The 27,461-nt window shown below is 38.9% G+C and overlaps 1 protein-coding gene across 1 annotated transcript; it reads right to left on the bottom strand.

Annotated features, from left to right (window-relative positions):
• Positions 1 to 1,511: 1,511 nt before the first annotated feature.
• Positions 1,512 to 23,621, bottom strand: CA12 (carbonic anhydrase XII). The gene is made up of 10 exons (XM_009994376.1): positions 23,387 to 23,621; positions 20,230 to 20,250; positions 13,837 to 14,016; positions 11,251 to 11,393; positions 10,258 to 10,353; positions 8,554 to 8,617; positions 7,966 to 8,123; positions 7,384 to 7,510; positions 2,106 to 2,190; positions 1,512 to 1,599 (listed from the first exon to the last, which is right to left on the bottom strand). Exons 1-10 carry the CDS (start codon positions 23,574 to 23,576, stop codon positions 1,512 to 1,514), a joined length of 1,152 nt encoding a protein of 383 aa, XP_009992678.1. The 5' UTR covers positions 23,577 to 23,621.
• Positions 23,622 to 27,461: the final 3,840 nt, after the last annotated feature.

Genomic DNA, 27,461 nt, shown 5'->3' with positions numbered 1-27,461 from the left:
AAAAATGCTGGCAAATGCAGTGTACTTAGTTGTAAGATTATGCTCCTAAATTTAATGCACCATGTACAAAGTATCAATAAGTTATTTCTCCTTTCACTCAAAAGCTTGTTTTTGACACTAAACAGTTTTTCTGGGGATGGAAGGAGAAGAATCTAAGACATAAGAATGCATCTGCCATCTTTAAAGGAGAAAACACATGCAATAGCAATTTATTTATTTAAAATCACGAATGTGGTGGTGGTGCTACTGAATGCAAACCAGAGACAAGTGTAAAGTTCAGACTGGAATTTCCCCGTAGTGTTTAGCAGCATTCAGACCTGAAGTTATTTTAGGTATAAGCCTGTGCTAAGTCACTTCCTGCCTGTACACTGAAATACAAGCACTTCAAACTGTCGCTTTATATGTCAAAGTGAAGAGGAATCCTGTGTACATCTGGGGCTGGGCTATCTCAGCCCTGTGCTTCCTGAAGTCAATGACATTTCTAATTGTCTTCAGTTAAATGAATAGAGAGTTAAGCTTGTGCTTCCCACTTTCAACAATGCATAATGAGACTCAAAAGAGTATCTAGCTTTTGAGATTAGAAAAAATAATCTTTATTACTTTCTAATAAATTACTAAATTCAGATAAATACATCAGCAAAACCATCTACTGTATAATTGCAGTTATAAAATTAATCTGTAAAATTACTATATAATTAATCAAGATTTCATGATTAAATGGCAAGTCTGCTTAAAAGTAGCAGCAACAGCAGTATTTGCACATCATTCATACACACACTATAAATAAGAGCAGTATAATAAGACAAGATGCTTCTCTCATGCCAGTGACAGACAGAGGCTGACCTCCGTAACAGATTTGTGAGGCTGTGTAATAACTGGAAAGTGAGCTGTTCCTCTAGCAGTAGAGTTTTTTTCAGCACTAAGTTCCTGGGTTTGAATCCCATTAACAACACATGTGGTTCTCATTGCATTTACACTTGTCTTTTCCTCTAGTATTTCTCTTACAAAGCCACTGGTGAATGTCCTAGCATCATTTTGCCGTGGTTTTATAAACTATATCCACTAAACAGCCTAGTAGAAATTCTGATCTCAAATACACGTTGCCTTTTTGTCTTGTTTATATTCATGGTGCTAAAACCAGCACCTTGATTTAGCAGGTAAGGGTGCATATAGTTTGAGTGTCTTCAGATTTGAATACCTATGGGAAAATCTGTGCTAAACAAACCATAAAATTGGAATTTAGGATTAACTGTAAAATCAATTAAAAGACCTAGACTCAGTAAGCAGCAAACATGAAAAGAATGTGGTGAGGAATTCAGTTCAGGAGTATTCAGATTGTATTGCCCTGGAAAACAAGAGAACAGGGCTACAGAAAACTTTTGGCTATTTTGTTGGGTTTTTTTAGGACATTCTTGAGGCTTATAATTAGCCAAGAGCAAGAGGTGTGTTCCACCAATGCAAAATAAATCAGTGCTATCAATGAGAAGGTGCTTTTGTGGTAGAGCAGGGTATCAAAGTTTGGAGATGTCTTCCTCCTCCTCCTTGTATGTGCCTGGTTTGTAGATGACTCCTCTCTTGTCTTTGCCTCCCTTTTTGCAGCTAAAAGAAAACAAATGTATTAAATAATTGCAATTCCAGTGAAGGAAAAGCACCACTGGTTACTTAAAATGGTCCATTATGCATGTAAGAGAGAATTTTTCTCTGTATTATTGGAAATGTCACAGTAGCTTATTGTTACAAGTTTCAGGAGAACACATTCTGTGTGGCAGAGTCAACACTGATTGCAAAGGGATCTGGCTGTAGGAAGGTTTGTAATCTTAGGGTTTTTTTTCCCAGAATTAGGCTTTGGTGGCAAGCAATCTGGCTAAATGCTCCTGTCAGGACAGATTTCTTCCCCTTAAATGATGTCTTTGGGATAGGTAACAGGAGAAATAACATCTGCAGTTACAAATCAAGGTTTATAGGAAGAGATGGTATATTATAAAAGATCAAACACTACCACTATAAAAAATGTCCAAGGTTTCAGACTCATAAGCACTTCTTTGTGTCAGAAGAAATAAATGGTTTGACTTCTTTTCCTATGATGTGGCAGCTGGACACATTACCTTTTCCTCTTCAGTAGGCAGAAGGCTAGAGCAAGAATGATGAGAACTCCCAGAATGCAGGCTACGACAACAGAAACAACAAAACCTAGGAGAAGAGGGGAAGCATACAAACCAGTTAATGCAATTTACTTTAGAGGAGAAGGTTAGTCTCTAATCTGTCAAAACGTTTGCATTCTGCATCTGCAAATTTTCTACAGCTTGGTCATAGCACTTTGCAATTATGGAATGGTTAACTTTGCATAACGTGTACTGGGATAGCCTGATCCCACAGCTGGATCCACAGTTCACAGTGTTGTGAATTTAGACACCTGCTGAAGTCACAAAGCCAACATATAGGCACAGCAGGTCAGAAACTCATTGGACTTCAATGCTATGAGAGCAAAAGCAAAACCGAAGAACTAAATACATGCAAATAAAGATATTAAATTTAATGTGTTGGTTTTTTTTTTAAGGCAGAAGAACACCATTGAATGTGGACAGCTGAAGAGTGAAATGCTTTGCTATTGAGAATGTTACTTAAAGGCATCTAGGGAGGTAAGAATGAATTCAGGATATTAGTATGAAGATGAGATGCTAAGCATCATTATAATGCCATCTTTGATAATAACCTTCATATGTATTTTTAGCATTAAATTGTTTTTATTTTGGCCTTCCCAAAGATCCTGAAGGTGAGCACTCTTCTTAACTGCATTTTTATAATTTGTTTACACTTTTTTTTTTCCATTTTATCAAATGACTGTTTCTCTCTAAGCAACACCAGAACCCTTTCAGAGTGAAGCTGACAGGTTTAACATATGCCATCTCAATACTTCCTCTTATTAAAGCAGCTGTTGAGGAAACAGAAATGTAAAACCTGGAGCTTAACCTTATCTCATTTAACCCATTAGATGCTTTATTAGTTTTAAGTCCAACTGAATTGAAGAAGTTTGCAATCCATGGGGCTGAAGAAAAACTGCATTTTAAAGAAGGGAAATGTTACAGTAAAGGTGCATCAAATGGACAACAATGTTAACACCACATAGATAATTGTAGGAAAAGAGCTTGTAGTTTGAAGAGAAGGGGAGTGGGCATTTCTGTTTGATAAGAAGTCCTTCTTGCAAAATTTAATTAGTATTTCAGCATGGGGCTTTAATCAAAACTAGACACCAATTCCTGTTTAACTTGTGGCAGTGAAAGGTTTGAACATGGTAATAAATTTCAGCTGCATGAATGTGAAGCTGATTTTAGTGGAATAGATTGCTGGCAAGCAAAATACATTATAAACGTGTTTGAGTTTTGGCGAATAATGCTCTAAGATTAGAGAGATTTTGAAATGCAGTACTTGTTAATAGTGAGCATGAATTTAGACTTTAATTATTGGCATCAACTTTAATTTAATGACTTTAATTATTGGGTGACAGAACACGTCATTTGCCTTTTCGATACAAAACACAGTTTAGTGGCCCCATCTTGTGGCGGCTGTGCTCGGTGAGGATGGCAGCCTTCGGTTTTGACACTGAAAAAGCATAAAAGCACCTCTGAAACCCTTTAGGTTTGCTTTAGGGTGTGCACAACAGGATTTCTTTCACAGATTTCTGTGGTTGCCTGGCCCAAGACGTAATTCTCTACATGGCCTCTCCTTCCCTTCTTAATAAGTGTGCTCTGTTCCTACCTGTGGTGCAGGTGGCATCAGGCTGAGCAATTGCAGCCAGCAATCAGGTGCACTTTAATTGTCCTTTGTCAGGAACCTTTTTAGTTCTCCTTTTTGTAGTTTTTTTTTTTTCCTCTTGAGGTGAGGTGCTGCACCTGTGAGGGAGCCTTTGTGACCGTAGTAGGTGGAATGTGAAATTACAGGGGTGATGAATACCTTTTTAAAAATGGTTAGTACATTTTTCTATGGTTCACTAATGTTGTAATTAAATGTACTTAGACTGAATGGGGTTTCTATTAAAGTAGAACTGAGCAATGCCTCTTGTAGCCATAGAGACCAGTTCTTGGGTGAGAACAGCAGGATAGGCAATAAGCAATACAATTCAGCTCTGGTAAGTTATGCCAACTTAAAAGATACATTGAAAATGCTTTTATAGCTGGTGTCAGCTCTGCAGGGGAGCTAAACAATGTGACTTAGTAGAGGGGAGAGCCAAATGTTATTCTTGGGTTTGACTCTGGTTCACAGCAACATTTTTGAAATAGTCACATCTGGGTCAAATTTTCCCCCATGGATGGAAATAACAGTGCTTACATTATTTCTGTGAAGTGTTTAGAGATTCCTGGATGGAACGCACAGTACCTGATTTTCAGTTACTGGCATCATGGATTGTAACTCTCTACCTTTTAAAGTACTGAGTGTGATTTACATGGAATCACAGAATCACGTAATGGTTTGTGTTGGAAGGGACCTGACAGATCATCTAGTTCCAACCTGCATGGTTGGAACCATGGGCAAAAACATCTCCCACTAGACTAGAACACAGAGAGATGGCAGTCAGCTGGTGAAATATCAGCTTAAGAAACAGATAGAAAATTGCGTTTCTGATTTCTGACTGACCAGTCTAACTCAGAAAATCACTGGCTCATAGATGTGGTTATCAATCAGCAACATACCCTTGCCAAGTCCACCAGGTATTGAATCTTGACAAATTGTGACGTTAGAAGAACTAAGCATTGGATCTCTAGAATTCCATGGGGAACCAGTCTTAAACATAAGGTATCTGCTAGCTTCAGAACTTCTGTTGCTTCAGAAGTGTTCCTGCAGTGGCATGGATAAAGTAGATTGTGCATGGTTTTAAGACCCTGCAGAGGAAGCCTTACTGTCTCAGAAACCTGGGAGCTGTCTTGCAAATCCTGATTCTGTGGTTTAAAATCATTGTACATAAGCTTGTTTCAGCAGACATGTAAAGGGAATTAGTAAAATAGCCATTTTGGACTCAACTAGTTCTCTAGGTGGCAGCTAGTGTTTGAGATTGGAGATTTAGGAAGAAAGTTTTAACCCTCTTCCTGATCATGTAAGAGTGCCACGAGGGAAAGGAGCATTTCTAGTTGGTCACGTAACAAAAGAATAAAAAGGACTGACATACTCTAGTTCTTTCTCTTTTTCAGTGTTTAGCCAACTTATAGTTTACTCAAAATATTGTTTATGTAACTAATACCAGTTTGTATATTAAACATGGGGTATTAAGGATTATTGATGATTTGGTAAACTTGAAATTTTCTTCTATGTTTTGGTTAGAATCTAGCAACAAGAGAGAACTTCTAGTGTAATTTTAATTTTAAAATTAGATTGTTGTGGCATTCTTCTATAATCATTGTACTCTGCAAGTGGTAGCATAGACACTTTGTAAGAGGCATTAAGATAGAATATTATGACTATGGCTTCATATAGTATACAATGAGAAATCAAGGCACAGAACCAGCATGACTTGTGTGTGCCCTACATGTGAGTTCTATGTAGTCACATAAAGAATTCTGTCTAATGCAGCGTTTAATAGTCAAGAAACAAGGTTTCTGCTTGTTACCAACATAATACAAACAAATCAATTTTCTTATGAATTGAAAGGGAGGTTGCTCTGTTACTTACTCTTGACTCTGAAGCAGTAAGATTAAGGCTAATGCTTACTGCAGAGAACAGGGCTCTCAGAGACTCTTCATGCTTAGCAGAAAGGTATTATTGATCCTTCAGAAAGGGAAAAATCTTATTTTTTGTTAACATGTGAGCTATGCAGAGTAATGCAATTCTTGGTAACCAACAGTACTCAGTATTTGTTTTAGTCTGACCTTGAAACTGAGCTCCTAACTATAAACAATTTAAAATGAGAAAACAGGCAATTGAACAGCATAACTTCACTCAGCAGAAATTCAAGAGCAGAAATTTTAGCTTTAAATAGAAGAAAGATATAACAAAACTAAACTAGTTTAGACTTAAATATTTAACTATATGCTGCCAGCAGTTGGAAATATGGTAAGATACCTTTGACAGCAAATCAGGGCCAAACTCTGCTGATGCTCCGTAATGCTCTGGTTGGGAGTTTCAGTGCAGCTAATCTGACAAAAAGACCAGCCAAGTTTTGGTCACAAATTTATATAATCTTTGATTTCAGATAAACGTTTTGTCTAGGATTTTTCTCGGATGATCTCTAGTTTACACTTTTCTCCTTTATATCTTTATATTAGAAAAGATACATTATGAAAGAGGCTGTCTGCAGAGGGGAATGGCAGGAACAGCTACTGCAGGGAGAACTGTTCCCTGCAGTGGTTATTGTGTGAAATTTCCAAATATAGACAACTCCTGTGTTCCCCTTTCTTTAATCTAAATAGTGAAGAAACTAGCAGGCAGAGTTGAAATGATGTGCTAACATGTTTTATTAATTTGAAAGTTTACTCCTTTGCCAATATTTTTTGTGGTCTGCTTTGTCTTTTAAAAATCTTTTACTCTCAGTTTCAAATAGTGTAGTGGCTTGCCTAGATTCATATGCCTTCCCTGTATGTGCCAGCTTCACAGCTGCTTAAGAGTATTTGTTTGCAAGACAGCACAAAAGCTGGAACAATACATTTTGCACAAACAGTGTACTCAAATGCTTTATTGTAGGGCACAGCTAAGCTTCTCATCACAGATGCAGGTTTTTCTGCAAAAACTGCCCCCCCCAACCTATTGTCATTGTGTAACACTACGAAGCTTTTAAATCAGTTCATCCTCCTAAGTTGGCTTTTTTTTTTTCTCTTGTAACAGTGAATCTTACAATCCAGTGTTATGAATTATTTTTATTTGTCAAATTTGAATTTGTCAAGAATATCTTATGACTCTAGGTAATTTCCCAAAAACAGTCTCCCTAAAAGGCAAAGTTGTGATTCCCTTTAAATGTGTGGTCTGCATAAAAATAATTCTGATGTTGCTGACACTTGGCAAATGTCACTAGTAAGACAAGACCAGCTCAAGTACTTTCACTGACTGAAACAGCTCAGCTGTAGACAACTGTTTGGAGTGGCAGCAAATATTTCTGCTAAGCATGACAAGGCCAAACATGTCTTCCTTGTTTTATCTTCTTGCCTTTGATCAGAAGGGTTGCAGGGCTTGGCTGATACCCATTGTGGAAAAAAACTTCTTATATACTCTTTGAATACCTTATTCTCATACAGTTGCCCGTGCAACAGTGCAGTAAGAGAAGACAAGGAAACAGAGTGAACTGTAGGAAAATAAGACTGCTATTTATTTGTAGTGCAGCAGGACTGCCCCTTCAGTATTTCAAGTTTACACAAGTCACTGTGCACTGTTCCTTTGCATAGAAGCTTTCATGCAGCTTACCTTCACGGAAGGAGATAAAAACTAGTCTTTCATGAAACTCTTGAATGTTTCGAAAGTTATCGACCATTTCCAGGGGTTCTGGGTCATCACTTTCTGTGCAATACATGGCTGTTTCCAGTGCCAGTAACTATAAAGAGAAGCACCCTGTTCAGCTCCCAGAATACAGGAAAAGCACATCTAAGTCTGTCAGAATCAAAGTAGCACTAAAATACTTAGTGAATAAGGTTGACTGAACAAAAATGATCTGGAAGTGACTCATAAAAAACTCAAAGTAGGGAGTAAGTACATAGTGAAAACAGAAATAGTCTCACTTGACTGTGATTTTTTAAGCTGATACTATGCCAGTTGCTATGCAGTTGCCTGTTCTTCATTTATTCTGGTCAACTGAAAAAATGCTGACCACAAACAGAATAGGATGTGGATTTCTGTTGGTTCTGTACTGTTCTTCCCACTTGAAGGGTTATAGCAATAGTCATCTTTCAGTGTTATAGGAATGTAAGAGAAATCCAGGAAATGAGAAAATGCATTTAGTGTTGTCTATCAGACACCGCTCAGAAAAGCACGGGCTGTCTTTAAACTTGCCTGTTCTTGTGAAATTTTAACGGGGTGTCGGAAGACTGTCCAGAGAACACTAGGGTAGCAAGGAGGAGTGGTCAGGGATCCTTCGTAGCGATAGTACTCATCCAGTCTGCTGGGCAGCAGTTCTCCAATGTTGAAACCCGGGACTTGGACCACCTGATCTAAAATAGGGGATTCATGTTAGATGCTGCATCATTACTGCACAGGTAGTGAAGTGAATCTGCTTTTCGGTAAGTATGATGCTTTCAGTCATACCACTAGAAAAAGAAAAATTTTAACAGAGATTATCCCAGTTTAATAAGGAATACAGCTTTTTAGGTTTCCTAGGTACAAATCCTGCCTTAGATCAGAATTCTGTAAGTTAAGCTGTGGCCATATTGACCAGAAAACACCATGTGCAAGAAACAGGGCCCAGATGTGAAATACGTAGTGCACGCTGGCCGTACTCTCTCACAGAAAGGCCCTGCATTTGTAAGTCTTTCACACTTCCAGACAGGTTTGCCTGGGACTTCTGGACTGATTCAGTCCCTTTCAGGTGACATCTGATATTCTCAGCCATTCTCAATCCAGTGCAGGCTTGTAGCCACTCACCCTTGTATTTCACATTCCGGAAGTGCCTGAAGATCTTGTCATAGGATGGATTGAAGGGTCCAATCTGTAATAAGGAGACTATTAAGAACTGTGCAAACCACTGTAGGCTGAATATGAGTCTTTGATTCTGCACACAGCAGACAGTGTTATCAGGCAAGTGTCTCCACTGCCCACATATTCATATATTAGAATGGCATAAGAATTTTTTACTAAAAACATAACACTATCCTCAGAGCCCCTGAAATGCTCTTACTTCAGTGCTGTTGGAGGTACTTTGTCATAATGCTGTCTTAACAGCTGCAGCATAGACCTCCTGTGTGCACTTGAAAGGCCTTATAGCCCTTGCCTGTTAAGCATGCTGTGCAAATGAAAGGAGTCCATTTTCCCTGAGAACATTGCAGGCATAAGTTCCCAACTGACTGGCTTCTCAGATCATCTACTAATTTCTAGTCAAAGCCACATTTTTCCAGCCACAAGTATTTTTTTTAGTCTGCTGCTTCTCACAGTCCAGAAAGATAAAGAATGACACTGTTGGGTACTGCAAGGCCACTGGCAAGGGCTATAACTCAACCTTCTGGCAAGGGCTGTAACTCAATTATCAATTAAGACCATGTTTTTCAACTCTTAACCAGCAGCTTTTAAGTCTAATAATCAATGCCTTTTTTATTAATTCTTTAGAGCTGCTGCTTAGCAGCTCCTCTGACAACTAGACATGGTAAACTGGTGTCCTTAGATCAACTGTAATAGCCACCAGCTGTCTAAAAGTTTTTCAAAGACCTAATCTCTATTGTTCCTTTATTTGATTTTTAAACACCATCTTTTAGAAATAACCAGAATCCCAGTATTATTTCCTAGCATTATGTGCAATACTCTGACACTTTTCACAGCTTCAACTTCCAAATAAACTGAAATTTAACACAAAAATATTCTCAAAGTCTTAGAGCTGCCAAGAAGTGAGCTTGGATAATATTAATGAGAATTAGAACTTTGCCTGCTAACTAGAAAGTTGTCACTTTTTTGATGGAAATGAGAAAACCTGGGCATTTTCAGTTTTTTTTCTGCTGCATAAAATTCTCATATTTAAAAATCATCTTTATGGTTATCATATTGAGGAGTTTTAATCCTCAAGAAAAATGAGAAATGTATGTGCAAGCTTCTACAATTTGTTTGTATCCGATCATTATTATCTTTAATTGCTTGTGTGTGGGGCTGTCCTTCTGTCATCTTAAAAGGGCACTAAATTTACTTGTTTACTGTAATCTGTGATTCAAAGAATCTGGGAAGTTTGTGACGCTAAGACTGTGGTCAAACCCTAATTACATATAGTGGCCAAAGACTCTCTGCTGTCTTAAAACTGCTTCATGCTACAAAAAGTAGTTCTTGAAATTCACTGTTGTCTGTTGTTTGATAAACTCTACAGATCCCTAGTTTGGAAATGAATGCAAACATGGATTTAACACAGCTGAAATCAGTTTACTGAAAAACATGAGCAAATATTCAGAATTGCTCTTTTCTCAATATTTGTCCCCATTTATGTATATGCTGCTGGAGTCTTGCCCTTTTTTTGTGAAAGTGAAGAACCTTTATTCAGCTACAGCATCATTAAATAGTCTAGGTAATTTTGTATGTTAAAGGTCTCTGATGAGTTAATAATTGAAAGCATATTCTAAACAAACAAACAAAAAGAAAAGCCCTGTGTCCTACCTCAAGAAGAACAGCCAGAACTGCCAGTCCATCTGCTTTGTCCATTGCTGCTGTTATATCTGGATATTTCTCAGAGTTATAGTGTACAATATGCAGCTACAAAGAAGGAGATACTGTATTATGGTAATGCCTGGGGCATGTTCCATTTCTGTTTCACAGTTAAAAAGGGCCACTGCAGTCACCTCAGGCTACGACAATACAATGGGACCCTGCAGTGATTTCTGGGTGTAGTGCTAAGATCTTTTTAACAAAAAGTCCTGGAACTCCTACTGCCAGCCCCACTGGAGCTGAGTCATGACCCTTGCTGTACATAATGGGGAGGGAAAGGGGTACAATCAGTTCAGCTTCAAGGCATCTTGACTGTAGTACTAGAATTTTTCTGAAAAATTAACACCTTATAACTCTTGGGACTCTCTGATGTTTAGAATGTAGAGCCCAGTGTTAAATGTAACTAGAGAAGAAACAGATTCCTTAAAGTGCTGTTATGTAAGCAAATTATTCTGATTGGTTTATCTTTTAATAATTTTGGGGTAAATATCTGACTGGTACTGCTTTTCAAAATCTATTCCCAAAGCCATAATTTTAGATTAGAAAAGATAAAAAATAGCTCTTCAATGGATGGAAGAAAGTGAGTAAAGGTAGACAGAGAGGCAGTGCTGTGCACCTAAAAGACATACCTGCTTTACAGAGAAGAACCAAGGTGTGAAATAGCTAGCAATTTGCTTGAAATTACTCAAGTGACCTAGTGGCAGCCCTGAGTTTAGAAACTAAATTCTGAACTCTCTGACTTGTGGCACATTCATAAAAGTACACTGGAGTCCATCCTTCTTGTGGTACACAGTGCATTTTTTTTGGTGCATATCTAAATCATAAATACCTTGATTAGAACCATGCAGCCTTTTACAGTTATATCCCAAAGTTAGAGATCACACTTTGAAACAGTGGGACCTGCCCAACTGTCTTTATTCTTGCACTTCTCTGAGCTTGTCTTACCTCTGCAGCAAAGTGCCTCCCACTGACTGTGTGCTCTGAGCCTTCTGACTTGTTTTTGTTTCCCCAGTGTAGGTGAAGCTGAGATGCAGTGTATTCAAACGGGAGGTTTCTGATGTACATAGTAGGTGACAGATACATTTTCACTGTAAGCAGACCAAAACCAGATGAGAGCAAATGATAACACAGCTTCCAGGCACAGGGCAAATAAATTACCATGTCTTAAGTGTATTACGTATGGAGCATAAACAAAGCAGATTCTTAAATCAAATCCATCTCTGTGGTAGGACATAAACATTTTAGTTGTCTTTAACCCCTTCTAGGCAATTCAGGAGAATTTAGAATACATGCTTTTTCCGTTTTCTTAAACTGAAGGAACTGAATATGAGATTTGCTGCTAATGGAAATCTTTCTTCTCCTTTTGCTTTCTCTCTGATGAATGCAAAATTCTCAGTCTTACTTAAGAGACAGTTATTGATACATTGAAGCCAAACTTCATGTGCTCATGTGCCTTCTTTCAGTCCCCTTATGTAATGGCTGAAAATGGCTTAATAAATTAATATTTCTCATGGTATTTTTAAACTCTTGTTATGTTGAACTCTTCTGCCTCTTAATCTTTTTTTGGGAGCATATGGCAAAACCAAATAAACTTCCCCATCTCCCTGCTCTTCCCAAAGCCTAGAGCATTGATGTCAAGCAGCAAGACGATCATAGGCCTTAAGAATTAGCATTTCCTCTGTTGACATACTGGAGGGAGATCTTTCTGTGCATTATCCTCTCTTCTGTTTAGTAATGCTCTACACTGTGGAGGACAGGCTGGGTTATTTTTGTGTGAGTGTGTAGAAGTTACAGTAGTAATCCTCAGCTCAGCAGACACTGAGTTGTTCACCTGAGCAGTTTGGTGCTTCTCTAAGCAACAGTTTATGTAAAGAGCACACTGGGTTTTTTGCAATTTATTTTTACTATTTTCCAGTGTGAAAATGCTTTGTTTCTGAAGTGTCCCAGACCTGTTTTACAGGAGAAACAAAGGCTCAAAATGTTAATGAAGGAACAGTTGCCAACCTATATACTATTATGCTAGTGTTAAAGAGCTTTTTTTGAGCTGTACTGTTCTCAGCCTAGCTGAAGCAGGTAATTGCATCTGGATTAGCTGGCTGGTGAAGCACATGAATTATCTGTAGGAATGACCAATACCACAATACTAGGCATTCTACTGATTTCCTCTCTAGCCACAAGAGAAGATAGCAGCAGATGGTGTAATGATTCACTCTAACAGAGGCTATATTTTCATTACTCAGAGCAATTATCTGAGTGAGGTTTCTAGAGTAGGTTGCATATCCCCAGCTTTCTAGGAGGGCACTGACCTTAGAAGTGGATTCTCATTTTTACTGAAGGGGATATATATTTTTCTCTTGGCTTTCATTAGGAAGTAGTTGAATGTCTTATTTTAGGAGCAAGATCTGACAATGTTAGTGAGATAGGCTCCACAAGGAATTGGTTTTTACCTGTGTGCCTCTTATGTGAGGGACATGTCAGTCTTACTTTTTTTTTCTCCAACTGGCACTGTTAAAGTCCACAATGACAATGGTTCCTTCTCTATTGCCTGTCACATCAGCCTAATACATTCAACTGTGACAGCACCCAAGAAAGGCTCCTAGGAAAAGAAGGTTCACAAGAAAAGAGTGTTCCAGCCATTCCTAGTCTAAAACAATCTGGTTTTGATGGAGAAAAGAGAAAAAACAGGAACCAACTGAAGAGAAGAATTAGTGAAGAATTGGTTTATGATTTCCTATGTTGCAGCTTTACCCCACTGAAAGAGTGAGTAAAAGAGAGGTGTTTGCTTGTTGGGCATCTTTTAATTAAGCATGCCAGAGAACAGCAGAGGACATTTTATACCACAGGTTCTTTTGATGCTTATGTAATAGAGGAGGATACAAAAAAGGAGGGCCTTTAAACTGGTCTTATTTCAGTTTTTAAATGTTTCAGAAAGGAACAAAAAATGGTGGGATTATCTCGCTGGTATTGTATATTTTGTCAATATAGTAGACCTTAGACCTTACAAGACTGCATCTTTTCTGTTTTTGCCTACTGTGCTACACTTTGATTTAGTCCTACAGTGGAGGGCACATTTATACACTATTTCTAATTGTTTTTGTCTCTCTTTTATTTATCACTAAAGGCGTTTCTGTCTCAAGTCAAAGAACAGAATGGTGTTTTAGCTTCTCCCCCTGCCCCAAGTGGCTTTGTTTAGACTGGAATGTCAGACACCCTTTGCAGCCATGTTTTATCAATTTATCTCTTTTAAAAATAATCACATAATCTGTTTCTGTTTTGGAGCAGTCCTACCAAATTCATAAGAAAAGCTCAGGAATTACTTCATACATGCCTCGAGTTTATTTAAAAACCACAGTGAATTCAGCTTACTGTGAATCCATCTGTTCTTAGCACTTCCCAGATTTCCCTGTTCTCTAGATGTAGCCATGCTGATGTGAAGACTTCATAATCACGGCTTAATTTTATGAAATAAAAAAAAAATGAACTGCAGCCCTCTTTCCTTCACAATCCCATGCTGTCATTGAGCTGCCTTACCTGAATGACCATTATTGGTCAGTGTAAACTGCTCAGTGGATGGCACATCATAGCCTATGAATTCTAAAGGCAAGAGATTAGAATCATACTGGAGAATATCCTTGTGGAAATCTATTGGTGATTGGAATACTCCTCCACAAAATGGGTATTTCTTTGGCCAGGCCTTTTCCCCATCAGGACCTGTTTAAATTGACAGAGAGACACACATTTGTCAAGCATTAACTCTGCAATTAATATAAAACCTCCTCTGTTCCAGCCTTCATCCAAAATTTTGAAAGGGAGCCTATTCTGAATTTTAAAGACTTTTTAAAAAAAACCTTAATTTCATCCTCTCATGTACTATTAGATAGCAAAGGGTCAAATGCCATAAAAAAATCTCACATAAAGACACTTTAATACTGTCCCTAGATTTTTTTACAGTCTCAACTGCTGTTGGCATTACACTTTTGGGGAGCTCCGTATTGTACAAGTGATCTGGCTGTATCTGGCAATATTGCAAAACCCACAGTGAAAAGCTAACTTGCAAAGATGGAAAGTGTTGTGATAATTTGACCTGCAGTAACTTGCTCAAACTCGGGTGTAGCTTTTCTTCATCCCCTAGGGAGGATCTAGAAAGAGTAGATAATATCAAGGCTTTTTAATTGTGCCTTTGATTTAATTATTAATACCTAGCAGCTGTTAACAAGCTGTAAGCTGAGACCATTTGGATTTAAATACCAAAAAAGGTATTTGCAATTTGTGTTTCTCCTTGAGTCTGAAGATTCATTGTGATTCTTTCTAAGGCAGGAAAGTCTTTTGGGATCACCCAGCCTGATCTGTATAACACAGGCCATGGGATTGATTTCTGCGTCAATGAGGCTGTACGTTTCAGAGAACTTACACCCTTCCTTTAAGCATTGCAGGTGAAAGATACTTCATAGGTGCCCAATGGATAATATACTCTCCTTGGCAGCTTGATTTTCACTGAGAGTTTGTCTAGCTTTCACTTTGTTTAGTGATTGATTTTAATCCTTTGCTTAGAAATTGAAGGGGCCTCCTAGTAGCACACTTTTGTTCCTCATTGAAGTACTTACAACATAGAGGACATAGTTTCTCACTTCTCTTAAACTCAATAGATTGAGTTCCTTGAGTCTTTGATTAGAAGGCTTCTTTTCCAAAAGTGTAATATTCCTTGTGACTTCTTTGAAGTCTCTCCAGTGTGTTACCATCTTCCATAAATAATGAATGTCAGAAACTAATCTTAGATCAGGACATCAGTGGCAATGCAAATTCATATATTTTCTGGATGAAAATTAACAGTCAGAAGAATATTATTAGAGGCTTTATATAAAAGACAGTTTCCCAGGATATGGATGGTGAACGTGTGACAGAATTGGCAAGTTCAGTTCTGGTGCTCAAAGACAGACTTCCTTGTTAAAGCTCTTCAAGGTTATTCAAGACAGGGTAGCACATGACATTGTTTGCAGTGTGGATACTGAGACTTAATCAGTGCTTTTCAGTATAAACAGGCCTTCATGTTAGTTTAACTTAAATCTTTTACTCCAGTTTCGTGCCAGCCACTTTAATTTCTCTCATTTCTTCATGGTACTATCTTGAAGTTATTGAAATTATATTTAAAAGCTAGTAAATGTTATGCTGCCATTAATAGAATACTGTATAGTATACATATTAAAAAAAGGCAAATAATAGATCCATCCAGAAGAGCTTAAATTCCATGCTATGGGATATACATACTCAATAATATTTCCTAGGAAAATAGACATCAGGGTATACCAGGAAAGGATATTTTCTTGAGGTTGAAACTTGATGCGCAAGACAATGACACTGATATGAAACAGTTTCCAGGGAGCTAAGACTACAACAGTGTCAGAAAAAATTATGAGAAGCCTTTATGATAAAAAGACTTCAGTAATTTTAAAAGGTTTGGGGTTTCTGTGCATGGATGAGATAGTGAGTTTGCAAGAAGACTTTAATATATTATGTATCATAGGTTTGGAAACTTGGTAATTAAATAAGTAATTTTTAATTGATATGTAAAATAGAAGTGTAGTCCCAGTCTGTTGAAACCATGTCATGAAGTACCACTTGCTTTTTTGGTATGATGTTTGGATGAATGGAATGCCCTTTAGAGTTGGCAACTGAGTTTGGGAACTTCCACACAAACATCAGCAGTTCAGAAGGCAAACTTTTGTCTTTTCTATAAAATGCTGTAGTTGTTGCAGTCTTTATGTACCTTGATCTTCCTAGCAGTTGTCCTTTCCCTGACATAAGTCTGCAACTCCACTTACAGGCCTCTAAGCTACAGCAGTTTTTGCTTTCTTTTTACTCCTGCTCAATTAAAAACAACAACCAAACTAGACAAAAAAACCTCTCTTGGTACAAAACCGGTTTTTCTATGAATTCTGCCACGTAGTCTTTCTAATTTCAGTGCCTCAAAGCTTCTGTCTCAAAGAGCTGAACTCGCTGCAGCTTGGGTTTGCATATGTGAAATTGAGATTTCCATGGTAGATAAATCACACAGCTGGAAGGCATTTCTCAGCTAGCTCTGTTGAAAATGAATGATTGATTGTGAACAAGATTTTCCTTTTTCTGTGCCAGCACATTCAGATAAATTCAGTGGAAATCACATTATGTTTACAAAAGCTCTGCCTGATAACTACTGAATAAAGAATAGCATGTGGATGTATTAAGATTGGCCTGTACTACAAGTCCCCAAAGGTATTGGCATAAAAAGTATTGCGAAAATATCTTAGCAGTTAATTTCCTCCTTTTGTGACAGTATTTGTGACAAAGAGAAAGACCCAGGCATCTCAAAGTATATTTGCTGCTATGAGGATCCTGTCAGGATTGTGTCACCAGAGCAATAATTGTGCCATGGGTCTGTCCTGCCCACCCAACACTACTCTTCAGCTGTCAGAGTGGGCACATTAAGGTACAGAGCTGTTGGCAGGGGTGGAAGTTGGACCCTTCCTGCTCCTATTGAGCCATGAACACTCTCTCCTGTAGGGAGTGCAAACTCAGGCTTCTCAAATCCTGCTTGTGGACTGCTTGCTTTTATGTGAGAGTCCAGGACTGTATTCCCCTACCTCTCTGTAAATAACTCTGAGCCTGGCTGTACCCTCCTGTCTATTTTATGAAAGATGTCTGTAAATAAAGTAGTAATAATTCTTTGGGTAGTCTTGCTGCTCAGCTGCACAGTGAGCTGAGCAAAGTACCCCGCAGCACCACGGCTGCATGTGCCCATTTTATCATCTCTGACAGCTTTTAGCTTTCCATAGCTAAGCTTTGAGTCAGCCCCCAGCCCTATTGCTGCTGGCTGATGCAGGACAGATGTTCTGTCAGGAACAAGAGTAGTGTCTGCTCTCACAATGTGTATATTGGCTGACTTAAAAAAAGAAAACAGGCCTATGAGACATTAGTGTTACCAACTGACTTTTGCTCTGATGACCAATTAATACTTATGTTGCTCAGGCTTCTCACAGGCTATCCAAGTCATCTTGATCTGAAGTAAACTAATGTAGTAAAATGCATTGAGTCAGTACCAGAGGGAATGTCTGTGGTATTTTTGCAGCCAGGCAGAGCACTCTGCACTGTTTTCAGCCAGCTGAAAGCTGCATAGCTGCCATCAGCCCAAGGCTGAATTAGTAGTGAAAGCTGAGAGTCCAGCCTTCCTGCCACAGTAATGTGACCTCTTGGTTTCCATTTCACTCTGATTGCAGGCAGAGCTCAGTCATACCATTCTGGGTACACATAGCCAATGTGTGTGTATCTTCAACATATGTGTCCAGAGGGAAGCTTGTGAGATAGAGATGCTGTCAAGGGCTGTAGCTGTCCCTGCTAATCCAGTCAAGTGCTGTATGAGAAATTTTGGGTATTTACTAGTGTATTCACTAAATCTGGCATTTCCTAAGGGGAAGTGGAGGGGTCTTAGCTCAGGTTCTCAGCAACTTACTGAAGTAGAGTATATGGCAACAGTAAAACTAAAGAGTTTGCAAATTCAGTCAGACTGATATCTGTTAACAACAGTTCATTGTGGTGTGAAGTTGTTGTCTTATATGCTAAAGCACATTCATTTTTTTGGCACTATTACTTTCAACTTGGCTGTAAAGCTATTTTTCTCCATCATAGCTGCTTGTCCACTCTCAAGGAGTGATTCTTGTTCTTTAACTTCATTCTAGCACTTTTACATTATAGAAGCAGAAAGCCAGAATACAAAGAATTTAAGCCACTCTCTCCAGTTCTACCAATTCTCTTCTGGGGCAGAGGATTTCAGGCCCACACTTACCAGCCACAAAGCAACATTGCCCAAAGCTGCATGCACATGATATAAGTGGCATCAGAACATATGTTTTCATTCTTTGAAAACACTTCTCATTATATACTACATCTTCTTTGTCCATTTTACAGAAGGTGAAGCAGCCTATCAGGGGACATGAAGGAACCCTGTGTCAGAGGGGCCTGTGTGTTCATGCCACAGCTCAATGGCCTCTGCTGCTTCTTCCAAACACTTTTTCTTGGGCTATATACAAGAGTAGTAAAATCAGAAAGAACAAATATCGTTGCTGCAGTTTGGCTAAGGAAGAGTCAAATAGAGGAGAGGTTTAGCCTTCGTATTTATTGTATCTAATGTAGTAGTTTCCATTTTTAGCCAAGCCGGATGTGCATTCCTTTGGAAAGCTTGTGCTGAAAAGACAAGGCCTGATCACATGCAGTGCCATCTTACTTTGCCACCATGCCATGAGCTTCTAGTGCTGTATCAACATTCAGTTGTACATGTTGTCCTACTGAACAAATAGAACTCACTGACAATCAGCACCTGGGTTTCTTATCCACCCTTGATCCTGTGTCTTGACATCAGTCTGCATTGTGATAATAATGGTTTGACTTCCTTTCCCTTCCTGTTAACTTAATTTTCGTGAGAGGCATTGCAAAGTGTTGCAGAGATTAAGGTAGATGGTGGAAGGTGTAGGCTGCACTAAGGAGCCAGGATCAGTAAGGCTATAGAGAGACTCTTTTCCAGCTGACTGCAGTCTCTCTAATTGCCTTTTTTCTCTATGCAGGCCAGTGTTTTACCTCTGCTTTTTTCTAGGCTTATGAAAGTATCTATTCCATACGAGTTCAATTACCACTTTAGTTTAAGTTGCTTTTAAATGTGTTTGTTTTTTTTTTTTTTTCTAGATACATTTGAAAATCAAAAGTTGAAAGCAAAAAATAAGAATCTGTTTTTTTTAATCTTTCCTCCATCTTCCAGCACACGGTAGAAATCAGACTGCAGTATGGAAGCACTTAACAGGAATTGATGAAGTTGGGCATTGTGAATAACATACTCTGAAATAAACACTGGAACCCAAATTCCCAGAAAGGGAGAAGTAACTAATTTAAAAAAGCATTATCCTGGGAAGGAGGGCAAAAATCCTTTGATTGCACTAAAAGTGAGTCTTGCTTTTCTTAATACCCAGTAGGGTTAGGTTCATCTGATGGCTGCTGCTGAGGTAGAAAACCTAAGCTTTTGTTATTCAAACTGTGTCAAGGTTTTTTTTCCTAATGAGAATGTAAAGTACATGTACACAAACTGCCAGAGTAATACTGAGAGACATGCAGTTGACAGGTGTCCCTTTGCTTATGTGATGCCAGTCAGGTAACCTGGAGTACAGCCAAAGGGAGTAGTTACTAGCAGGAAGTTCAGTCTCAGAGGTTCTTTATGTTGTCTTGAAGCAGCACCAAAGGCTTAAGAACAAGATTTTTTTTGCTGAGATTCTCAGTATTGCCTACTTCTTGATGGGCATGTGGCATATAAAACACTACTCTGAATGAGGAAATAACTGGCCAGAAAAATTTATGAATTGAAAGAAATCTCTAAAATAATTCTTCCTCAGCAGCCATCAAATCCTTCTGGGTTAGTTTCTGACTTAAAGGACTAGTGTACAAAACAACAGTGCTTTCCTGAGTGTTATTTATTCTTGCCTTGTCAGTGCTGGGATTTTCAGGGAGCTGTAACACGATACAGGTGACTTGCAGAACTCTGCTTAAAAATGAAGACCCATGTGGGTAGGGAGAGGTATGTTCTTTGCAGAACTAGGCTGAAATGTGCTGCTGGTCTGAGACTGGTTGGGAATGAGAGGGCTTTGGGGAGCCTCTGGAGTTGTAGGGCCAGTTTTAGTTTGCTGAAGTTCCTGTGATCCTGCAAGGCAAATTAGAACCCAGTAACTGTCTCTCAGTCACCCAGATACAAAACCTGATGGATGAATAAAAGATTTCAAGACAACAGGTGGGATCCAAACCTAGGTAAAGTTAGTGAACCCACTAGGTTCTCACCAGAATACAAGTGGCTTGTGTTTCTTAAAATACAGAACAAAGCCACAACTTAGTATGTATGAATTAGTTAGTACTTACCTATATAAGACCATTTTGACCCTGTTGAAAAACAAAGGAAATATTACTGTGAATATCTGAAATTGATCTTACTCTGTAAAGAAACAATTTGCCACTTAAATCCTGCTGCTGAACTTTGCAATACTTTTATGTGTCTTTTTAGCCCCAGATCTTGAGCAAAATGAAGACGCTTTCAAAGATTGTGCACCCTTCTCACCCAAATTATAATTATCCCTATGATCCTGCCCATAGGGCTTGACTCTCTTGTGGTCACTTAGATCCTGGAGCGAAACTTTTGCCACTGTGCTGGGTAATTTTTTGTGGAATCGCCACGGTCTCTGGATGTAGGTACATCTCTGATTTTTTTCCTGGTTAGGAAATTAAGGAATATAAAAGGTGTGTAGTTATAATGAACCTTCTCATGCCTAGTTGAGGAGTTTGTAGCCAGTTGCTACACTGAGAAATGATGGACAGTCATTTCTGTACAGCAGCTCTGGGATTTGCCAATGGAAACAGGTAGGAATAGATGGATTTTGAAGAACAGAGTATGACACACAAACCCATGTAACTCAGAGAATCCTGGGCACCTGAGTGAGTGTTAAAATGATCAATATTCATCCATTGCTTCAGGAACTAAACTTGGGACAGTGTCTCTGCATGTCTTGGGAAATGTTTTGAATGCTCTTTTTATTTATGTTTTTTTTGGCCCTGAGACCTACTTACAGTCATTTAGCCTGCTGTGTAATTGCAGGTGCTTGTCCTGGCAGACCTGAACAGTTTTGGCTATCAGGCTAATGCAGATCTTTCCTCTCTGCAAATGTAATTTTGTTTCTGCTTAGAAAACAGTCCTGAATTACGATTCCTGCAAACACTCTGTGTGCCTGTGCGTGCATGCATGCAGGCAAATATTGATCCTTGCATGCACATGTCTGCTTAGTATATGATTCTTGGCTGCATTTCTTGTGAAGTGTGGTCACAAATCCAGCTCCTCTCCAAAGAATGCTGTGTAAAATGTTTGGGATTAATTTCTAGGGATGTGCAAAACAGCTGCACTTAGCTCTTTTGAATTGATATGTGCTGGGAATACTAAGCTCTCTGCATCCAGTTTGTTAGGACCAGTGTGTCTTGTTCTTTTACACTGGAATTTTCAAAATGAGGTCTGTGTGGTGGTTCTGGCTGAAGTCCCCAGGTTCCTCGCTTAGGAGAATTCATGCACTGTCTTAGATTTCAATATGAGAAACCTCATTCATCTCTCCCCTTCTGTCTGCAGGGGTTTATCTCTTACTAAGTCTTTTTGGGGGTATCTGAGTCCTTTGGTCAATGCATTCTGTAGGTAGAACTTGCATGAAAATAGCAGCTGACCCTCAAGAGGTTTTAGAAGTCACCACATCCTCATCTAAGCAGGGTTTGAAGAAATACTGGCTCAACTACAATAGCTACTCTCTGCTTATGTTCTTACTGCCCGTTAAAATGTGTACAAAGTATTGAAACTATGTTCTTTATAATCTGGAACAACCTTAAAACAGTGAATTTCAAAGATCTCAAATATTTTTGGCATTTAATGTCAATTGAAACAAACAGAAATGAAAGTGTAAAGTCTTTTGCTAGGTGGAATTTTCCTTAGCTTGTGAGTATTTTGATGATCTGCAATTCACTGCTATTATGACTTCACTGATGAGCACAATAATAGCAACTACTGTAGGCAGGGCTGAGGCACATTTACCTCTAATTTCATCCAGTTTAGAACAGGAGATAAACAGATGTACAAATGGCAGTCTTCTTGGTTTTGTCAGAGTGAACGTGTAGAGCTGTAAAAATCATTGCTATTACCCTTACTCTGCTTGATAATGAAATGGGGATGAGGCAGATGGTCACACAGTCTCCCAAAGTGGAGGAGAGTCAACAGAGTTTCTGATTCACATCTAGAAGGGAAGTATCAACAGCTCCATACCTGTGAGAACTCTCTTGCCTCTTGGTTAATGTTGGGTGGGTGCTAATGAGTGAGGCAGTAACGTGCCCATGCATGGCAGGAGGGTTCCTAAAGCCTGTGTATCTGTGTTTTACTGGGCCCTGTCCAGGGAATTAATACATTTCCAATGTTACTTGGGAGCTGGGTAAGTGGGAATGGTTTTATTTGTGATAATCTACATTAGCTGTGTCTCTGATTTGGGAAGATGTCAGAGACTGGCAGATCCTGTAGCTCTTGCCATTTCTTGATACTTGGTGTCTAATTTTAAGGTAAGAATTCTCTGACATTCCCTTAACGGCATATAATGAAACATATATTTTTGACATATCCTTTAAATTACAAACATTCTGTGTTGTCAGAGAAAGCACCTAGAAAACACTAAGGTCCAGGAACCTCTGCCCTCCAGGTGGGAGATTCTGCTAGAGAATATAGCCATTTTTCAGGGATAATATGCCCAAAATAAGAAGATGACCTTAGAAGTTTGAATTCCACCCATTACGTAGCTCATGCAAAAACCCACTAAAAGCTTGTCTTGGCAGAGCTCTGTGTAAAGCTGACTGCTCTGGGTTATGCTTGAGCCTCTAGGATTCCATCCCATGAGTATACGTGCTGAGTACATCGTATCATGCAACCCTTTACAGAGATTCTCCCTCATATACTATAATCACAGTAGGTGGATTATAATTAGCTTGAATGGATGAAAATTGATTATAATCAGCTTGAATAGATGAACATTAACTCCTGAAATGAGAGTGAGGAGTGCTGACCTCCTGAAACTGGTCCTGTTTAAGATAATGAGGTGTAGTATATGGAGTGCTTCACAGGGATTGCATTCTTCTCTAGTTTAAAAATAAACAAGGCAGGGGGAAAGGTGTAATGTTTCCAGACTCTGAGGAGGGCCAGTCTCTGCTATTCTATGTCTCTTATTCTATGGGAAACAAAAGATCACAAAGCAAGGCATACTGAGCATGCAAGAAGTCTGTAACACAAACTAAATCAGAGGACAAATTTCATTTTCCTGTATATATCAGAATACCTATTCTGAGAAACTGAAATAAGGATACTAGCTCCAAGCAACTGCAGGCAGCAACAATATTCAACTTTGAGCATGCAATTGAAATAGTAATAATTAAAAGATGCCAGTTTTCTGCATATATTAACTGCCCTAAGTCAGAAGTGACAATAAAATAGAAAGCTGAAAGACTTTACCATTCAACGGCGCTTGCATTGAGAGTTGTATCTTTAGGAAGAAAATATGCACAGTAGCAACTGTGACTATACTGAAGCTCTTGGCTGACATCTCAAGGAAAGACTTAAAATATTCCAACAGTTCACAGGTTTCCCTGTACTCTGAAGAAACTCCCTTATAAATAGGTAGCAAATAGCAGAATGCACACATACAGAGCTTCTGCTAATGAGTTATTGCCCTTCTCTTCCCTTGTCTTTCTCCTTCCTTTTCGGACTGCTTTTTATAAAGCTCCTGAGACTCAACCCAAAACAAATGATGTAATCAGACCTGCCTCTAGGTCACAGCACCCTCAGAAAACTGATCATATCCTTCATTATCTCAATTTTAGTGAGCTTCTCACAGGGCAGACTCCAGCACATGGAAAAGGAATTTAAATGTAGAACTGCAGAAATTATGAAGCAGAAACACAAATGTTTAAAAATGCTGTCCTCTTATGTGCCATACTACAGTAGAGCTTTTCTAGACTATTTCAGAGTGTCTCATTCAACTCCCATTTTTGGATCAGTGTGAACTAGCATAATGGGCCACTGTGAGCACTGGAGGGAGGGCAGGAGAAGTGAAGCTCTGTGTAGGACTGTCAATAAGTCAGAGGGACCATGGACACTAGCCATGAAAACCATCAAGCTTGTCAGGAAGGGATTTTTTTTTAAGATGAAAGCTCTTGGCACCAGAAGAACACATGAAGCAGGGAGGAGCGAAAGTTCATTAAGAAAGAACCCAGATCCTGGTGTTATGTTCAGGACATGTATGGAGAGGTGATAAAAAGAAACACAGAATATGAATTAATGTCCTCTTCTGAAGGGAATTGAGATCAACTCTTAAACTCAGTGCACCATGGCTAGCTGAGGAGTGGAAGGTGGGATTGAAGAGGCTGTTTGGTTTAGTTGAGTACATTATTATTTCTAATTATTATAAATTGCTTATTCTATTACAGTTAACACCTTTGTAGCATGTATTAGTTTTGATTAGTTAAACTTTATTTTCAGCATCTTTATCAACTGCTATTTAATTGCTTAATGTTTTTAGGCTTGCTTTTTTTACTGTGATATATGAGTTGACTGGACCATGGCTCTTCTGCCTAGATCTGAGATAGAGACCTGCTGCAGAGCATGATTCAGGCCTATTGCTACTGTTAACCTGCAGCCCTACCCTCCCAAGCTAGGCAGAAGCAGGACGCAGAGAGCAGGAACAACGAATTCATGTCTTGTAGCCTTTTAGAAAGTAGTTGTCATTGAGTATGGTTCCTTTCTCATGCTTCTTAGGATTTTGTGTATCTAGATTGTAATTCTGCTTGGTTTGATTCAGCTGTGCAATCTAGAGGGAGAGGGTGTGAACTACAGTAAAGTGACACTATCCAAAAAAGAACCATACTGCCTATGATGTTTGTACAGAGGGGCATGCTGAGTTTGTTGAAGCATGTGGGCTATCAGCACACTGTTGGTGCATGCAGGACCTTCCCTAACCTGCTGTAAGTCTGGATATGTAATTTTGTAGGTTTCTGTAGAATAAACTGTTTTGTCATTACCTTCACATAATTGGCAGCCTGTCTGACAAGCTGCTAAAGCTGGTATCAATTACAGTTGAAAATTAACTCCTCTACAAAAGACCCTGTTGTGTAGGAGGGTGTGGACTATCTGCCAGACTGTGCTTTCATACCTTCTTCCTTCTTGTTTGCCAGGGTTTTTGAAATGTTCGCTGTGCTGAGGTGTGCCCTGATTGATTCTTAAGAGTCTCCCTCAGTTCTTTTTTTGCATTTCCACAATCTATGTCTCCTTCCCCAATTTCTGCTATAGTTTGGCTTCATATCCCTAGGAGGAATTCCAGGCAGTGCTTGAGCTTTCAGGGCTAGGTGGATAGAAAGCTTTTGGCTTGCAAATTACAAGCTAAAGAAATAGGAAAAAAACCCAACACCTCCCTTCATCCTGGAAATGCCCTTTACTGTGATCACAGTAGGTATGAGAATGAGACACAGGAAAAAATAAATGAAAAATGTAGGTAACAAGTGATGCTCTCACCATTTGTAATAAGTCATTAGAACTTTAATGACTACATAATATAGTAAATAGGTTGCATAGGTCTTTTTGTGAAAGTTGTTCATATTGTAAATGAGCCAGAATAGGCGTTTTTCTAAAGCAATATGGAGAAAGTTAAATTAACTCTATTAGTTAATTAGCCGTATTTCTGACATGCAAATTATGAAATTTATGCAATAAATTGAGCCCTGCCATTGTCAGAAAGCACACTGCACAATGGTGACGTCAAGAATTTTGGAAAAAGGAAATTAAGCCAATTGCAACAACCCCAGATTGCAAGACATTAGAAATACTCCCTGTATCTTCATTATTGCTTTGGCCTTGATTTCACAGTTTTGACAGCATCATCCAACATATGCTCAGACAAAATGTCTTTTTTTTGTCTTCACTGTGTTTTTCCCATGGAATAAATGTTGTACAGACATTACCGTATATACCTTGTTCTATCTTGTGCTTGGTTTCTGCAAATGAATTCCTAGAGGGCTTCCCATGCTAGAGCATGGGAAAGGATCGTATCATCCCAGTTATGCAGGAATTAGCCCAGTTAGGCTGGACTTGATGATCTTAAAGGTCTCTTCTAGCCTTGGTGATTCTGTGAATCAAATGAAGAGTTATCTTCTCTAGCAGGAAATCAGATTGGGAATGTGGGCTTTCAGATATTTTTCAAGAAGCGTTAACACATGAGTTGATAAGCAGGCATGTGCAAGTTAATTTTTTAGTGCCTGTTAGACTTCTCTGTAAAGTTAATGGGGATATTTTTTTGCTTATCTTATTGCAAACTACTTAGCCTGGATGCTGATCAGTCAATATGTACAAATGACACTATTAAATATTTTACTCTCCCTGCCCAGTAAATGGATGAGATGAGGCCTTCTCAGAAGTCAGTACATTTGGAGTTTTAACTTTCAAATTTTCTGATGATTTGAGTGACCACCCTAACTGCCTCTTCCTCATGTCTTTAGCTTCAGCGATGAAGCTGAAATAAAATGGTAAAAAAAGGCTTTGATGTGAGCAGTGTTAAAGGTCAATGGAGATGCTTATATTACCTGGCTACTTTTCTTTAAAAAACATATTGGCAAACATACGGATACGTGTCCATAACAAACAGACTCTGTGGAGTATGTGTGCTGTAAACAGAAAACAGACAAGGTTAGGATGATGACCCCTGCCACCACATGAAAAGCACAAATGGTGTCTTATGTGATGAAAGGTTACCAAGTAAAACTCTATGAAATAATAAAAGAATCTCAAAGGCAAAACCTCCTCTGTGGTCGCTGCCGTGACTAAGAGGGTTCCTCTGTACTCATTTAAAAACATGTTGAGAGTTTGCATGTGTGTAGGGGGATGAGAAAGGATCCATGCAAGGTGGCAACAAACCAGAAGAAATTTCCAGTGAAAGTTTCCAGAAAACCTAAAATTTGAATTCATGGTGCTCTCAGGTGGGCTTTATATAACAACTAAATAATAGGTATACACTTGTGAGTCACTATATTTGTCCTGTTTGCTCACATTGGAAAGCCCAAAAGTGTGGTTAAAAAAAGGCTCAAGCAAACAAGTCAAGAAGCAGAGTACAGCAAACTGAGGCACTCTGCTAAAGTTGGAACACAGCTTTCTCCTCTTTGCTTTGCATTCCTGGATCCTTCCAGAAATACTACTTAGAATAACAGGATCATTTTTGTTGCTGGCCTCTGCTTTGTCTGATGCATTCACCACACATGGTCATGGTGTTGGCTCAAGAGGTTAAATGTGAAACGCTGAAGGAGTGGCCAGACAGAAGTCTAGCTATAGGAATGACAGAGGCATTCAGATACTTATGTGGTCAGTTCTGGCCTGGTCTAGGTTCTAACCTGGCAAGGTAAAGGGATTTATCTGGACAGGGTACCAGGAGTCCCCATGCAGGATTTCAGTTTCTGACTGCATGACTGACTTCCTTCTGCCTTATTTCTATGCCTACACCTTTGTAAATATTTGTAGGTGCTGCATACTTCCCACATTGCAGCCT

Source organism: Chaetura pelagica, unplaced genomic scaffold (genome assembly GCF_000747805.2).
Source record: "Chaetura pelagica isolate M959 unplaced genomic scaffold, ChaPel_1.0 scaffold222, whole genome shotgun sequence".
In the NCBI taxonomy this organism is placed as follows: Eukaryota; Metazoa; Chordata; class Aves; order Apodiformes; family Apodidae; genus Chaetura; species Chaetura pelagica.
The sequence above is the reverse complement of the archived record's forward strand: the minus strand, read 5'-3'. Positions and strand labels throughout refer to the sequence as shown.

Coding starts and splice junctions, on each gene's coding strand:
- CA12 (XM_009994376.1), bottom strand. CDS start 23,576: ATGTGTGCATTCTGCTATTTGCTACCTATTTATAAGGGAGTTTCTTCA. Junction 20,251..23,386: donor AATGCAAGCGCCGTTGAATG/GTAAAGTCTTTC, acceptor GTTTTTCAACAG/GGTCAAAATGGTCTTATATA. Junction 7,511..7,965: donor TTAAAATTTCACAAGAACAG/GCAAGTTTAAAG, acceptor TTCTCTTTATAG/TTACTGGCACTGGAAACAGC.